At 31.5% G+C, this 16,737-nt stretch overlaps 1 protein-coding gene across 1 annotated transcript in view; it reads left to right on the plus strand.

Moving 5' to 3' along the window:
• The window catches only part of LOC115889797 (pikachurin-like), a 340,782-nt gene that overhangs the window by 93,396 nt on the left and 230,649 nt on the right, over window positions 1–16,737 (plus strand). The window contains exon 4 of the mRNA XM_030909876.1: window positions 999–1,244. Within this exon, the coding sequence (XP_030765736.1) occupies window positions 999–1,244 (246 nt within the window). The remainder of the gene's footprint in view (window positions 1–998; window positions 1,245–16,737) is intronic.

Below are 16,737 nucleotides of genomic sequence, written 5' to 3' on the forward strand. Positions count from 1 at the left end.
TTGTCGACAACATGAGAGAAATGATTGTGACTGCTCTTCGAAGTAGAACTCCACAAATGCCTTTTAACATGAAAAGGTCTTTTGAAAAGTGAATCATTTTATGTAGTGAACAGGAAAGGAAACATATTGGGCATTTGATTTCATCTAGCTGATTTTTGTGTCATAATTATACGCTTATATCTAGTTTTAATTCAGTAATAGTTAAAATATGTTTTAAAAGTGTATCATTTTAGTACCGTTGAGTATTTTACCTTACATCCTTAATTTATACCTAATTTTTCACAAAATTAGCAAAAAGTGTATCACAGCCACCTAGATTTTATCAAATAATAAAGATCTACTGTCGCAAAATCATAAAAATGAAAATACTAGGAAAATCTTTGTCTGAGAGGTAGGCAACCTAATAGTATTTTAAAGATATATAAATTCTCCATTGAATACCGGTATAATATACTGTGTATTTCATTTAAAATTAAGGAGTAACTTGCTTTTAAAAGTGGCCAATTTTCGATACTAATTTTGTTGCTTAACTTTTCGGATCAAATTTTAATTTGGTTTAACATACAATGGTTATTGTAATTAAATATCAGGCTAAACAGCGTAAATTACAATGTAGGTAGTTGTTATTGAAATTTAAAATTTATTCTTCATTTACACAAAATGTGAAATATGTCAAAATCCTTACAATTTAGGCATATGTTTCTTTAATAAAACTCACCTTTATTTTTTTAGAATCTGAAAATCAGTTAATATAGAGTGTGATTCCATTACAAAAAAAACAACTTTGATTTGTAACTTTTTTTAGGGCCACCATGTAAAACTCTATATATTTTTATAAAATTGCTTTCAATTACCCTACATATTAATATAGGCGCCACCCTGTACTATCCACCACGCTATCCACCATGATGACTTCAGGATAATGATGCTTTAATGTTCGTGATTATACTTTTTACCAATCTTCAATGTTAAAATTGTTAAAAATTCAATATTCAAAGCACTCATTAATTCATTTATTTTTATATTTCTTTCAGAACGTTTCAATTTCACAACACTCGGCCCCAGCCTGGAACAGAAACTCACTTCGGAAAGTTCGGCGTTCCTCAGATCAACCCTGCCCATTTCCACTGTGCGGCCCTGCACGCTAGATTGCGGCCCTGGAGGCGGCTGTCACCTGGAAAGCGACGAGGAGACGGCCAAGTGCCTGTGTCCGCTGGGCAGGGGCGGTGATGGATGTGCCAGAGGTAAGACGGTCTTCCGCTTGGGAAAGAAGCCTTAGATTAATTAGTGTTTATGGTGTGAGAAAAGGGAGAGTGACAAACCGTGTTATAACGATATTTACTAACTGCAAGGGATATTTTATACTTAAAATACTGTAAAAGTATCGCACTCTAAACCTATAAACGACTCTTTAATGATTAATTGTCTGTGAGGAATTATTTATTAAATTAAGTAATACAGGGTGTCCCAGAAATAAGTGCAAATATTTTAAGGGATGGTTTGGTTTGGAACATAAAAGAAACATATTTTCTCTTTATCGTTTTTCAAATAAGTCCAAAATAACGGAGTTATTTTACTTTGAAAATTTTCAAAACAATGATTTTTTGCTAAAATTTTGAGAACAACTCGATCTTTTCTGGATTTTCTTTCTTTTAAATTTAATCTACTACCTATGTTGCCATATTATTAAGAAATATTGTTTTTAAATAAAAACTAAAAAAATCCAAAAAATTCCGAATTTTCAATTTTTTTTTCGCGAAAAAAACCTCATAGGTGTGTTTCTGGGGTTTAACTATACTACCAGTTAAAATATTTGCACTTATTTTTGGGACACCCTGTATAAGGTTAAAGCGAACTGAAACTTGAAAAACTGATATCTAAGTCGAAAATATTAGTTACATGTTTTAAATTAAAATACACTACTCAAAACTCCAAACTATTTAAATCGCATATTTGAATAAATGTAATTATTAGATATTTCTAAATGAAGCTTGTATTTTTCTGCCATTCTCTTGTGAGTTTTTTGGGATAATTAGGGTACGCACTGATATGTAATTTTTAGTCGGCCGACTATTTAGTTTCAAAAGTGAAAACAATAAATTTTTATGGAGTCGATTGGCCCAATATTTGATTGCATTGCGTAGCCTTAGGCTATACACTAACAAGCAATTTTAATCGACCGACGTTTAGTTGCATATTTGTAACCAATATATCCTTATGGAGCTGTATTGTTTTCACTTTTGTAACTAAACAGTCGGCCGACTAAAAATCACAGGTCAACGCGTAGGCTTACTGTTTCGAAATTGCCTTCACAGTATCCAAACTATTTAAAACTGTAAGTCAGGGAATTCAAAATGCCTTGTTTTTTAATTAATAATTTCTTTAGAGAATATGCCATAATTGATTTGAGTAGTTTATATTTTTCACAATTTGTCTAACTATGACAATCACTTTTTAAATTTATTTATTTATATTTCTAATTTTTACTTTCTATTGTGTCTATTAAGGTAGCTATCGTCCTTTTATTAGCTGACATTTTACGAGATTGGGTATGTTAGCGTATGACATAGGTAAATTAGGATTGATTGACGTGTTCAATTGTTTCGGTCACTTCCTATTTCACCGGAAATGACTATAACTTTTGATTTTTAAATGGCACCCTGGATATTTCTTACTTTATTCAATAGAAAATAACACTCTTGTGATATGACTTTCTCTGATTTGTCATATGTCAAGTTTTGACATTTTCGCTTAAAAAAATCGTATTTTAAATTTCAATCTAGAGTGCTATGGCTGTGTGAAAAACACTAATTTTTTGTCAAGGAGCCTTTAAAAAATAGGTTTGATTGTGTAATATTTTTAGTTTCTTGTCCTGGCCGGTTAAAAGATGCCCAAATCGTATTTTTAATCATATCTCAATTTTTTCAAATGGAATAAGGGTGGCTTATTAGCATATTTTTGGAAGAAGATTTTTTTATGAATAATTTAGTACCACACACTTGGTATTTCGTGTCAAATTGTCGTTATGAATCGCATGTTACAATTTCAAATAATAGGTTAACCTAGTAAACTATAATTTTAAAATTAAAACTAGGAAGTAAAAAAGGGGTTTTGCCATATTTCGAAGTATCATGGTCACTTTCAACAGTAAACTAATTTTCGTTGATGAATTTCAATTGCCGACATCTCAAAACTTTGCAGATTTGTCGAAGTTAAATTCACTTAGTTATTTCTTAATGGAGCATAATATATTCCATTTCTAATTCATACATCATTCATTTTGGTTTCCCCATGGTTGAATATAGTAATATTTGACGACGAATATTTTTAACTCTAACCCCAAAATATCGCGAATCGGCATGAAAAACAACTTTTAGCACACGACGTACTACGTCGCCAACGTTGGCGACGTTGTCGCGACCCTAAAAACATCCACCATTTTGGTGCAAATATGGGTCGCTTAGACGTCGCTTCGACGTTGTCCAACAACGTTGGGTTGCTCCTGGCGACGTTGTGATTACGTTGAACAACGTAATTTTGCTACTTGGGTATCAAAAGATGGCTCGTTTTCACACAGAACATGCGTCTAGAGCGTTACATTCGAAAGCCGATAAAAGCGGGATTTTGAAAATTTTGGAGTTGGCCCCTTTCTCAAATGTCCGATTCAGTTATACTAGTGATACAGTGAAACTCGTAAAGTAGTGTCTAGTTTCTCGTAGTTCAAGTTATGTAAAAACCATAAAATACAATTTTCAATAACATATTTTAAACCTTTTAATAAAACTTTATAAATTAATTCAATATATATTTTAAAAATCATAATCTCTAGCGCATTGCAACATTTCCCCACATTGCTTGATTTATAAAATAGCTTTAAATCCAACACCAATATTACAATTATTTGTATTGAAATGAAAATGTTTTATATTGAACCTAGCACGCTATCACCACAATCAGAAAATGCTTTAAACACGCACGCTATGAAAGTACGAATGTTTTAAAATTAATCCCTAAATGCAATTTGCTTTTAACGTTTTATCAGTAATTACAAATGGCATTACTTAATATTTCAAATAAGAGAAAAAGAATTTAATGTAAATGCAGACATTTTGAATTTACAGCATTTGTTAAACATGAATTCGCCTATTTGAAGGTGGTAGACAAAGTTTTTGGAAGTTTTTTAGGTGCGGAAGAGAGATAACTTCACATATCGGGCTTTTAAGTCACAGAAAAGCTCATGAAAGAAAATACCTTGCGATACCGTCTTTTGATGCGTGTCAAATACTCGTCAGCGAGTAAAGGCAGTAAGTATGGAAGCGTGGTGTATCTTTTTTCATTGATGAAAGAAAAATTATAACGGATCTACAGTTATCACTTTGGATTATTCCTCTAAGATGATCACCAAAATAACCTGGGGCACATAATGCGAAACCCCAAATATCAATTCTTGCATTTGTTGATCGAAGGCAAGATCGAAGGCCGGAGGGGTATCGGAAGGAAGAAAATGTCTTGGCTGAGGAATATTAGACAGTGGACAGGGCTACACGATATACAGTCATTAATACACACCGTCCGGAACAGAGAAGCAATGGAAAATGTTATCGCAAACATCCATTAATGGATCTGCCCTAGAAGAAGAAGAAGATTACTAAAAGTGACAAATAATGTAAAATATGAAAAAATGTAAGTTTAGTCCGCTTTTAAAATATTTTTCATTGTACTATAGGGCAACCGCCCAGCTACGTCGAAACAGAGGTTCCCATTAGAACACCGAAGTCAAGCGACGTAAGGCAATACTAGTAGATGGACGGGTGACCGGTTCGAAACTCTGTATCGTGCTGTTGTCCAATAAAGGCAAAAGTGTAAAATTTATTGACACACACTGCTCATTCACGCCGGTTCGAGGCCGGATGAGATCGGATATCTCGTGAGTAAGAGTCGATTTAGACCCTTGCCAAGTCGGTAAGCCATTGACCATGATATGGCCGAGGACCGCGGTTCGAATTCCGCGTAAACAAAATAGGCCCCGTCCAGATTAGCCCTGGCAGCAAAAAGGAGACGTTAACTGAAATCTTTGCTTTTTTTTTCATTATACTATACTTCGAACAAAGTGAATAAAATAATTTCAAGCACAGTTTTATAAGACTACGATTCAATCAGTCTCTATAGAATATAATCTGAAACAAATAAATATTTAACGATTATATTTAGCAACAGTATAATTAGCTTTTATTTATCCTGTTATTTGTCAAATATATTTTAATTAAAATATTTAAAATACCTTTAAATGAAAAATACGTTGAGTTTATGACAATCTCTATATTTTAATATTGTAGCAGAAATACATACCAAAAATGGCAAATAATGAATGATTTTCTCTATAAGGGAGTAAAATCGAAATACCTGTTTATATGAAAGAATTCAATATAAAATATTTCTACAAATTAGAAATACATTTTAGGGACAATAAAATTTATTTTGTTTATTTAATAATATAATATGAAATCAAAAAAGGTACGCTTTTCAGTTTTAAATTTAGCTGAAATTTAAGTAAAAAATATGTTTTTTACAAGTGACAGGCAATTGGAAGCGAGTATGCAGTTGTTTGAGTTTAGGTTTGAATACTTATAGAATTCATTATTTACCAGATTATATTATGGAAATTGGAATTAAAATTGCTATAACTTGCTCATAATGTTCTAGATATTTAATTGACATCACTTGTTCTACACTCTGATCGTAGATCGCGAGTTTGCATCTTCTAGGCTCTCTAGATATTGTAAGGGATTTTTTTCACGAATATTTGCATATTAAATAGTTTTGCCGTTTGATGGAACTTATATAGAAGCTTTTGTAAGTTATCTTCGTCTTCAGATATGATTACTGCATCGTCAGCATGTCATATTATTTTTAATTTTTTATCTCTCAGTCGATATCCTCTCCCAGCTTGCTTTACTTCATTTTTGATTTCATCCATTATGATGTAATAAGTAATAATAATTTATAAATAATAAACAGGATTGGGTTTAAGCCATCTCCTTGTCTGATTCAGGGTGTCACATCTGTTTTTCTGCTTAGTTTATTGGTCGCTCTTACCTATGTGTACAGTACGTCTGTTGGATCTGTTTCTGTGAAAGGAATGCGGACAAAAAATATTTAAATAAACAGCAATATATTTTATACGTTGACTTGACGAGTACGTCACCGCAAATCGCTCCGCCCACTCATTTTATTGGTTACTTGCAAATTTGTCGAATTTTTATTGATGGGACGCGTCGTCTAATTTTTTACGAAAAACATCGAGAGAATATCGTTTCCCCCCTCTCACGGATACCCCGTAGCTGCAGAATGGACAGACGTACTGTAGTTCTCGATATTCAGCTCTTCGATTACTTTTATTATATTTGAGTGAATTCTCCTTTTTTGCAGTAGGGGTATGACATCAGAGTTAATTGGACTCAGTTAATAAGATCAATGAAGCACATAAAAGCTGTCTTATTAAAGTCTATGGCTTTTTCGGTTATATGTTATATGGCGGATATGGCATATATTGCAGACCTGTTATTTCTAAATCCTTGTTGTTCTTCACAAATTCCGGTTGACATTACTTCTTCTGCTAAAATTTTAGTAAACAGTTTTTGTACAGCACTCATCAAACTGATACCCCGATAGTTGCGTGGATCTGCTTTTTCTCCTTTCTTAAAAATTGGTATCAAGATGCTTTCTTTCCATTCGGATGGTATATTCTTGTCTGTATTCTCTCCGCAGGAATGGTTTAAATTTAGAGTTGGTTAACATTTTCGCTTTCATTATGTATTTTCTGTGGTAATGACTTGGTTTCCGATGAGTTATAAAGTTTTTAGAAGTATCTTTCCCATTCTTCGGACGTATGTTTTATATACTGTATGTACTCATTTATTGGTTTCTTCCTATTTCTCAATATATTCCATATTGCTCTCTTGCAATGCTCTCTTTTAATTCTCTGGATATTCTCATTTACTCTCGTTTACTTCTGAATATTCTCGTTAGTTAAAATATGATACTAAAAATTATTTATCTCTTCGTTTAACAAAGCAACTTTCAAAAGTGCAGTTCATGTAGTCAATTGCATTGTCATGTATTTATAAGCATTTTTAATAAAATATTTACTTTAACGATCTCCAAACCAGCATTTCAATGAAAAGCTTGTATTACAATTTTTCACTTAATTACCCCCTTTCGAGCTGCTTCCGCCCAAGGGCCTGCACACTCTGAACGCTTAATCGGTCGTAAATAAACACGTCGCCGGGACGAAAACCGTTTAAAGGGAATCGAACGAGCAACCCCAGACTCCGATTCACCAACCGACAATTGCTAACAGGTGTATTTAATCTAATAGTCAAATTTTTTTGGTCGACAAAGCAATTTACAGGGCCTGCAAACAAATTCCCCTTCGCTCTTGCGGGTGTTTAATGAGTAGAATTGCACAGCCCTGTGGGCAAACCGTAAATTGTGCCCTCGTAGTTTGCCGCCAGTTAGAGGGCAGAAAATGTATGTTCTTTTTAGGTAGGATAAAATAAATGTACATACATTTAAGTAACAAAAAAGGAATTTATTTAAAGGCTATAACGTAGTATTATTTTTTTATTGCTCAGCTACTATTTGGATTGTCATACGTCGGCTTTATGACGAAAAGGCGTATCTCGATTTTTGGCGATTTTGAGATATCAACGTCGTGACATGCCCAATCGGTCATATTTTAACATAGCGAATTTGCGCACCTCAATATTGTACCTTTTTCATTTTATATTCGTTTAAAAATTTGCCCCATCTCAAATACTACAATTCTTCGTTATGACGAAGAGACGTATGTTGAGATAGGGCTCTTTGTTATATCAATTTTTATACCAATTGTTATACTACAAGAAAGATGGAATTTGAGATAGGTCCTTTTGTTTTAAGTTATGAAAATGCATGCGAGAGAAAATCACACCATTCTACCTAATTATTTTCTGATGGTTGCTTGGGACAAAATAAAACTTTTATCAAGGCAGCAGCTCTCTTTTACAGTGTGATTTTGAGTCTGTTTTTTGCCAAGAACCATTGTTAGAATGAGCTAGACTCTGCACATAGCTGTATCGGGTGTGCAAAAGATTGTCCGAGAATAAATGGCCGAAGAAAAATTGATCGAAAACAAAACAACGAAACGAAAATTGCCCTAATGGAAAAATCCCCGAAATTATAATTTCCCTAAGAACATTTTAGCGAACGAAAAACTTGCCCAAAAAATACAATAATTTTTATCTCATTATCATTGTCAGGCCATTGGCATTGTCATCCCTGTCAATTTTTGGAAAATTGCATTTATTGTGCCTGTCATCATCCTGCATAAACACGTAGAATGGAAGTCGAATTTGTTATCATTGAACAGGGAAAACAGAAACTGTTAGTCCACAGTTATTTGTATCAAAAAGGCACGAATGAAGAAACATGTTTTGTTTTTATTTAGTTTGGTTTTTATTAAATGGACCGTGAGTTTAAATGCCTTGTATTAATGCCCTCAATTAACTGAATAATTACAAAAAATTAGTAGTGGGAACTATCGAATGAATATTATCGAAACATTCGATAGTTGCAATTCATTCGAATAATTCGATAGTTAGTAAGAAAATATTCCTTGAAAACTATTCGAATAAAAATTATCGAATAGATGCGTCATCTGCCTTGAAATATTGTATTCTAGTAATTCGGCAGCAAAAACCATTCATTTATAAAATTCATTCATTTATTCATTTATGAAATTCATTTATTCGTCAGGATCGATTATAATAAAATACTAACTGAATTTTAGTTGTCGCCCGGCGACGTAGGTTTCTTTCCGAGAAAGCCGACAGCGGTCGGTGGCAATGCTATGAAAGAAGCCGGCATCTTTGATTTTTTGCGGAGTCAGATATAGATAAGGACACATTATTTTTTTTAATGAGGTGCTAGTATTTACACAGAAAATACATTATGAGGGGCGCTGTTGCCATATTTTGGTATTAGTTGATATTAACAAAGAATATGATTGTTTGGCTTTAGTTAGTTAGGGATAGTATGTCTATATATTCTGCATTTTTTTTGTTAATATTCTGTTGTTACACTGCAATAATACTTGTTAATTTGGATGTAGGAAAATGATTTTTAAAGTTTTTATGTTTTTAAGCAAAGACTGGTTTAATAAATAATAATAACAGTAATAATTTGTTATACCTATTAACAACATAATTTAAAATCATTTAATATAAATATTTTTTTTAAGTAGTAGCAAAATATAAACAACAAATTAGATGTCAAAATTATTTATATTAAATCCTATTTAAAAATAAGTAATATAGTCTCTAAATTTTTTTTGTGTGTGGCAACGTTGGTTTATTAAATAATAATAATTACAGAACTAATTTGTTATATTACCAACAAATTTTAAAATCATGAAATATAAACATTTATTAATTTTCTAAGCATGCAGTGTAATGGAAGGAAAATATAAATAAAAAATTAGAAATCAAAATTATTTATATTAGGTGCTTTATATTACTATTTAAAAATTATATTTACTTTTACGGTCCACCACTTGCATTTAATTTAAAAAATAAATGAAATATTTCTTTGCAAAAAACTACATGTAAGAGAATTAGCATAAACAAAATACAAACATCGTTAACTCTTTTTTTAAATTGGCATGTGTAAAACTTTCATTTTAATTTTCTCACCCCATAGTTTCAGTTCGATAACCATTTACTTAACCACATTACTTAAATATGATTATTAAGTTCAACTAATTCATATTATTAAAACATCTAAAATACAAATATGAATTTTTAAAATTAATTGTAAGTTCATCTCATCTCTCTTAAAAATTGCTACTTCTCAAAATATCCCATTAAAAAATAGACTATATACCATATAAAATTAAATAATTGAAAGATCGGACTACGGAAAACCACACAAATTTTCGGAAAAATTTTGACCACCTGCACATGCACACAATCGTCAATAAATAAAATTAAAAAATAACTACTACTTTAGTATTTTAACTATTTTAATAAACGCAACAATAGCACAGTATTTATACGGGAAAGTTATAAAAATTTGGAAGAACTAATAATGCACTGACGCATACAAAAATCAAACGAATACTAAATTTCATTTATCAAAAGCATTCGATAGTCGTGGCTCAACGATAACCATTTAGTCGCACGGCAAGGTTGTCACATATGCTTTAGTATACAAATGAATGAATGATTTTATTCGAATAAAACCATTCGATAGTTGAAATCATTCATTCATTAACCATTCGATAGTCTAATTCATTCGATAGTTCCCATCGCTACTAAAAATATATTAGTTAAAAAAATGTATTTTTGTATAAAAAACAATATTATTAAAATAAGCTAGATAAGTGTATTTTAATTGATTATTGTCTTTGCTTTTGGAATGAAAATTGTCTTTGTTTTCAGTTGATCTAATCCAACGCGAATAAAAGTATTTAAAAATATTTGTTTCTGATTTTTTGGTGATTTTCAGATTTTTTCTGTATGTATGTATTGTATTTTCTTGTATGTATTCCATAATGTGAATATTGTATTTTTTTCCTTATTAAGAACACTTTACCATCATTTTTAAATTTATTTTACATGGGCGTATGTATATACTATTCGTTCGGAAATAAATTTATTATTATTATAACAAAAAGGCCTATCTCTATTAAACAACTAAAAAGAAATTATTTATTAGAATTTACGCACAATTTATCTTCAGGACGTTTCCTCAATGTCTCCGTTGAATTGTTAATACAAAAACACTATTAAAAAATTAAAGACTTTACATTTATTGGCCAAATAAAGCAAGTGATTTTCTTTAAATTGCTCTCCTGAAAAGTAGCAAAAATTGAGATACGCCTTTTCATCATAAAGCCGACGATACACTCTTTGTTATCAAATAGATTCAAGTTTTGAAATTTAATTATTAAGTTTTATTATTAGTATTAAGTTTTGAAATTTCTTTTATGTTTTTATCTGTTATGTTTTTTCATCAAGATAATTATATTACTGGAAAAATGTTTTAGTTAAAGAATTAGATATGTTTGTTTTAGGGATTTCCCTTTGTACTTATTTTCTAAGCCCCTTGTTATCAAGTATTACTTATTTATATTTTTAATAAAATATGTAATTTCTTGTAAAACTTTCTTATTCTTTTAATATCAAAGAGGAATATTGATTACACAACTAGAAAGAACCGTTACTTATCATTAAAAACTTCGTAAACTATTCAACTTTCAAAGATCCCAAAGGAAAGAAATTTAAATTACAAAGTTTCTAAGTGTACTTAAAGTTTGACCTTTTCGGATTGACATTTCTTTTAATACAAAACATTTTTTATTTTTAATAATTTTATGTGTGGTGGTTAATAAATTCAAAGTAACTTCAAGTATCTATATCTATTAAAATTTGGTAATTCTTAGGTTAATTAAAGTTATTTTACTCTGATATACGGAAATGCATTTTTGCTTAAATTTTGAGAACCACTGAATGTTTTATGTTTTTGTCTTCCTCTAAATTTATGCTACTGCCTTTGCTGTTGAAAAAAAATATAGACCTGTTAAGGGTCAAAAAATATTTCCTCTTTAAATATTTGAAATTATTTAAGACTCACCCTGTATATATTATGTCCCCGGATTATCTTTACAAGAGGAAACACTTTTTTATTATTGACATTTTGAAAAAATGTATTCTTTATAAAATTATTTGCTTGTTCTAAAATGGTTAATCCCGTTTATACTTTTTTAAATTTCTCAACCGTTTTAGAGAAATTTAAAAGATATGAAAATATAGTTGAATTTTTTCTAAAGTCCTAAAAATCAAAACGCGTTTCGATGGTAATATAATTTCGTTTTCATTCTTTGATATATTAGTATTGATAAAATTGTAAATAATGTCGCATTTTCGTGCCTTCTTGAGATGTTAAAGAAGCACAAATTTTATTTAGTGCAATGCTCCGGAAAGGGAGATAATAGTTACCAGAAAATGTAAACATTTACAACAGCAAATAATATGACGTTAATCAAAATTAATAATAACCATCTATCAAAGAATGAAATCGAAATTATATTACGATAGAAACGCCTTTTGATTTTTAGGAAAATCAACCATATTTTCATGTTTTTTTTTAATTTTCTCTAAAACGGTACGGAAATTTGTAAAAGTATAAACCAGACTAAATATTTTAGAAGAAGCAAATTTTTTTATAAAGAATGCATTTTTATCAAAATCTCAATAAAAGAGTTTTTCCTCTTATAAAGACATTCCGGGGACATACTGTATATGCAAAAACTCGGAAATAATTTTAAACCAACTTTGTATAATCCTTGGTAAGGTCATAGTTTAAGGAAAAGAGTAGTTGCACTCTCGCAAATATTTTCTGCCAGTTTTTGCAATCTGTCGAATATCGGCAGATTGGAAAGCGTTTCAGCTGAATTCCGTCCGTCGAGCTGCGAGGTTCGAGCGTTGCGTCCCAGCACAGAGACGGATTGACAAAAAATGAGTGCCTTACTGTGTGAGTTTTTTTACAGCGCTTTCAGATGGAGCGGACCGTCCGCGACGGAGCGTCTGCCACTTCGAACAAGTACTATGAGTTTATATGGAACAATTTCACATGGGCGCGTATGCTCCGTCCGACGGAGTTTGTTCGACGGCTATCTTGAAAAAACACGACGGACGGTCCGTCGCGGACGCTCCGTCGCATGTGAAAACGCTGTTAGATTTCCATCTGATGTAAATCGGTAAGCTGATAGTAATTATAATTACTATCAGATAATTATATAAAATAATAAACATTTAATTATATTTGTTTATTTTAGAAGCTGAGATATTATGTAATTAATTAAATGTTATTATTTTTTTTAGCATGTGGGCACATTTTAAAAATAGTTTTTTAAATATACAGGTCGTCTCAAATATGCGCATGAAAATATTTTTGGTCAAGGGATTTGCCATAAAATTTTCATTCCAATTATAAATTACAAGATAATTGATATAGATTGGTTTTTGAAACAATTTTAGAGTAAATATTTTGTACATCTAAAGTCTCCGCAAATTATTCATATTTTTTAATTGGAAGAATTTTATAATAGCATAATCTCTTATAAATTTAGTGGACTGTTTTTTTTTATTTTTTTTTAATTTATTTTTATTATAAGTGGTCGTAATATAACAATATTCAAAATATTATAGACAAAATATTGAGTTTATATTTGAGGGAAGAAAACACCTAACTTTAAACCACCGTAAATATACAGGGTGGCCCATTAGTGCGAGGAAGTCCAATATCGTCGTCGTTGTCGAAGATGTGAAAAAAGTTTAATTCATATGTTTCAATATATACAGGGTGTCACAATGTGACAAAATATGTCATTATATATTTTTTCCGCATTTCTTCCCATCAGAAGATTTTCAGGTACAGAAAAATTGTTACCTACACGAAATGCGAAAATATTCTGTTTTCAAGCAAGTTTTTACTCGGTGATCAATTTTTTTTATTTTATTTTATTGTGAACTCATATTTTCGGCGAGTGTAACGACTATACTTTGCCTAGTTAATAGACCACGACTATACAGCTACGTCAGTGGTCACGGGAGGCGAGAACAAGGTCATATAAAGTGGCAGAAAAAGAACAAAGGATTTGACAAAGAGTAAAGCTACTAGTTTCCTTATACTATGGTAAGGTTTAAATGGACACAAATCATAAATATAAAATATTGGGTTTAATTTCAATTACAATTTGTAGTACGATAAATAAATGGGAACTAAGAGACAAATTATACATTTTGTATACTGGAATATGCAGGCTTTGCCAACAATAGCTCTAATTATTGTTTTAATGTATGCAAATATTACCTCTAAAGAGTTCGGTGTATCGATTTTCCATTAACAGTGGTTGTTAGCTAGTTAATGCACATTTGGACGTATAGACTAAATATTATCGATAGTTGCTCTAATATGTTTGTCTAACAAAACAAAAAACTCCCATATACAAATTTTTGTGCAAGTCCGTGCATTTTTTAAAATTCCCATCTGCCATAATGGATCCGCCATTTTGAATTCTGCCAATCCGACGTCAGATTCATGATCAGCGATAACGATTTTGGTTAAGATCCGTGCGATTTTTGAAAATCATGACTTGTGGTAGGTTTTTTGAGCTTAGAAAAAATATGAGACATGTATGTTGTAGACATGACATGAGAGAGTTTGACATGACATGAGAGAGTTTACAAACACAATTCTGATGGATGTTTTGAGTTAGCAGGCCCATTTCCATTAGGTTATGGTGTTCTACATGAGATTTTTTTTATTTTTTCCTACTACATTTCCTTGAATTTTTACGGATTTTCACCAAGTTTTTTAAAGTTAGAAACAAAATGAGATGTGATGGCGTAATTCTGATAGCGGATTTGTACTTAGCGTCCAAAATACTAAAAAGAAGTATAAAAAAAGACTCAAAGTCTCGGTCTCAACGTTTATATTAAATTAAGCCTATACAGGGTGTCCCAGAAATGAGTGCAAATATTTTAACTGGTAGTATAGTTCAACCCTAGAACCACGCCTATGAGGTTTTTTTGCGAAAAAAAAATGTTGAAAATTTTATGTTTTTCTTGACATTTTCCGGAAAAATTTGAAAAACTTTTAAGTGCCACTGTTCACCCTCCAGGAATTCGTTTACCGTGCATAGAGAGAATCTCGGAGAGAATGCAATGTTGCCACTTCCTACCATACCCACATTCGAAATGTTTATAAATTTACAGAAATAATTTTAATGGGCTACAACATAGTGGTAATCATAATCATAATTTTTGTCTTAAGCATAAGCACAGTCACAATCACAATTTTAATGTGCGTTTATACAACAGAGTCGCATAACTTGGAATGTAAATACAGCTGATAAAGTAACCTAATTTTCTTATTTTTCTATTTCATAATCATCATATACCATTACACATACACCCCAAATATCTAATAATCTGAACATCACAAATCTATCACTTGCAAAATATTATTTAAAATGTTTCACATTAAACACTATACTCACAAATACAACAAAAAATGTTAAAAAACTACCACTTGCTTTAATAACTATTTAAAACCTCTACTGAACTCTCCTACAAAAGAAAATTAATGATTTTACACCAAAAGTGCCAAAACTTTACGCGATACACGCACGATACACGAATACACCTACAACATATGTTGATTTTGGTTTGTTTACATTCTTTAAATGATTTTGGGAACCCCCGAGAAATCGTAAATACCGTTAAGAGCAGTAGGGCCCTCTATCGCTCCAGTCTAATACGACTTGCCTTGCGCGCCACAGTGCCGATTGTCCGTTCACAAAAATTGCTTAATCCGTTATTCTATAGATGTCTATAGTAGATATAGAGTTAAATTTTGGTTTGGTTAATAAATAAGGTTTGTGATCAGCACGTTCGACTATCAGAAATCGTTCTAATAGTGTCGAGCTTTTAAAACTCCAGAAAGTTATCGGCGATTATCTTTAAAATGTTCGTTAGTGCATATTTTTGTGTCGGTAATCGGTATCGGTATCGGTAAATCGCGATGGCCTATACAAATCCGAAGAAGGTGGATATGCTTCTAAACTCTACCTAAAGTGTGAATTTTGCATACTTCCCCCTGGCAGGTGAAGGGGCTGCGGAAGCTAAGAGGCTTTATTCCGAATAGTATTCGAATAGACAGATCACGAATGCTCGAACCTATGTGAGTATATTGAAAGTAAAAGAATTTCGGACTTCCATTGTCTTTATTTATTTTGATTATCGCTTTTGAAGGATCGCTTACCGTTATCAAGTGTAAACTCTGTGAGCTGTGAGTATGGTTCAGTATTTGAGGGATTTTGGAAGTTTGGATCCTCAGGTGGCATCAAAGTTCTAGTGTTGTTAAGAATTGTAGTGAAGTTAAGTGTAATGTTAAGGGCAGTTTTAAGACTGGTAAAATGAAAAAAAAAGCTTTGCAATTATATCGATCTTCTATTGGGATATTTTTTAATGTTTGGTAAGTTTTTTTTCTTTTAATTTAATTTGGGAAATGTGGGAAGTATGGCTACTGGCGATCATCCACTTAGTGTTATGGAATTTTGCGAGTAGTTTTTAAGACTTTCTAGTCGCAGCAACAGCGGGCGGCGAATAAGGTGAGATCCGGGAAATTGCCGATTTCCCCCGGCGGCTCTCAAAATGTGGCAATTTATTTTTAAAACTTTCAAAGTGAAATAACTCGGTTATTTTCAATTTATTTTAAAAATGGCAAAGAAAAAATATGTTTTTTTGACCAGATCTACCATCCCTTAAAATATTTGCGCTTATTTCTGGGACACCCTGTATAATATTAAAATTTATTTTTTATTTTTCTCTACAATAATGACCACGAGCCGCCACTGATAAACACGGGCATACCCACATATCTATTAAACTGAACACCACATATTATAACTTTTAGCAGAATATTATTCTAATTTTTACATATCAAACAATTTTCCATAAATACGTTAAAAACTTTCGGCATATGAACACATGAATTGATGAACACATGATATTAATACTGCACGATTGACATTCCACCGAGAAAAGTCTCATGATATTGAATAAAGAAAATATACTTTGAGCTTCTTGTCAATTTAATTCAAGTTTTTTGAACAACGAAAGGTACGGCAAT

The sequence above is a fragment of the Sitophilus oryzae genome, unplaced genomic scaffold (assembly GCF_002938485.1).
Source record: "Sitophilus oryzae breed Bouriz unplaced genomic scaffold, Soryzae_2.0 scaffold_847_pilon_pilon, whole genome shotgun sequence".
In the NCBI taxonomy this organism is placed as follows: domain Eukaryota; kingdom Metazoa; phylum Arthropoda; class Insecta; order Coleoptera; family Curculionidae; genus Sitophilus; species Sitophilus oryzae.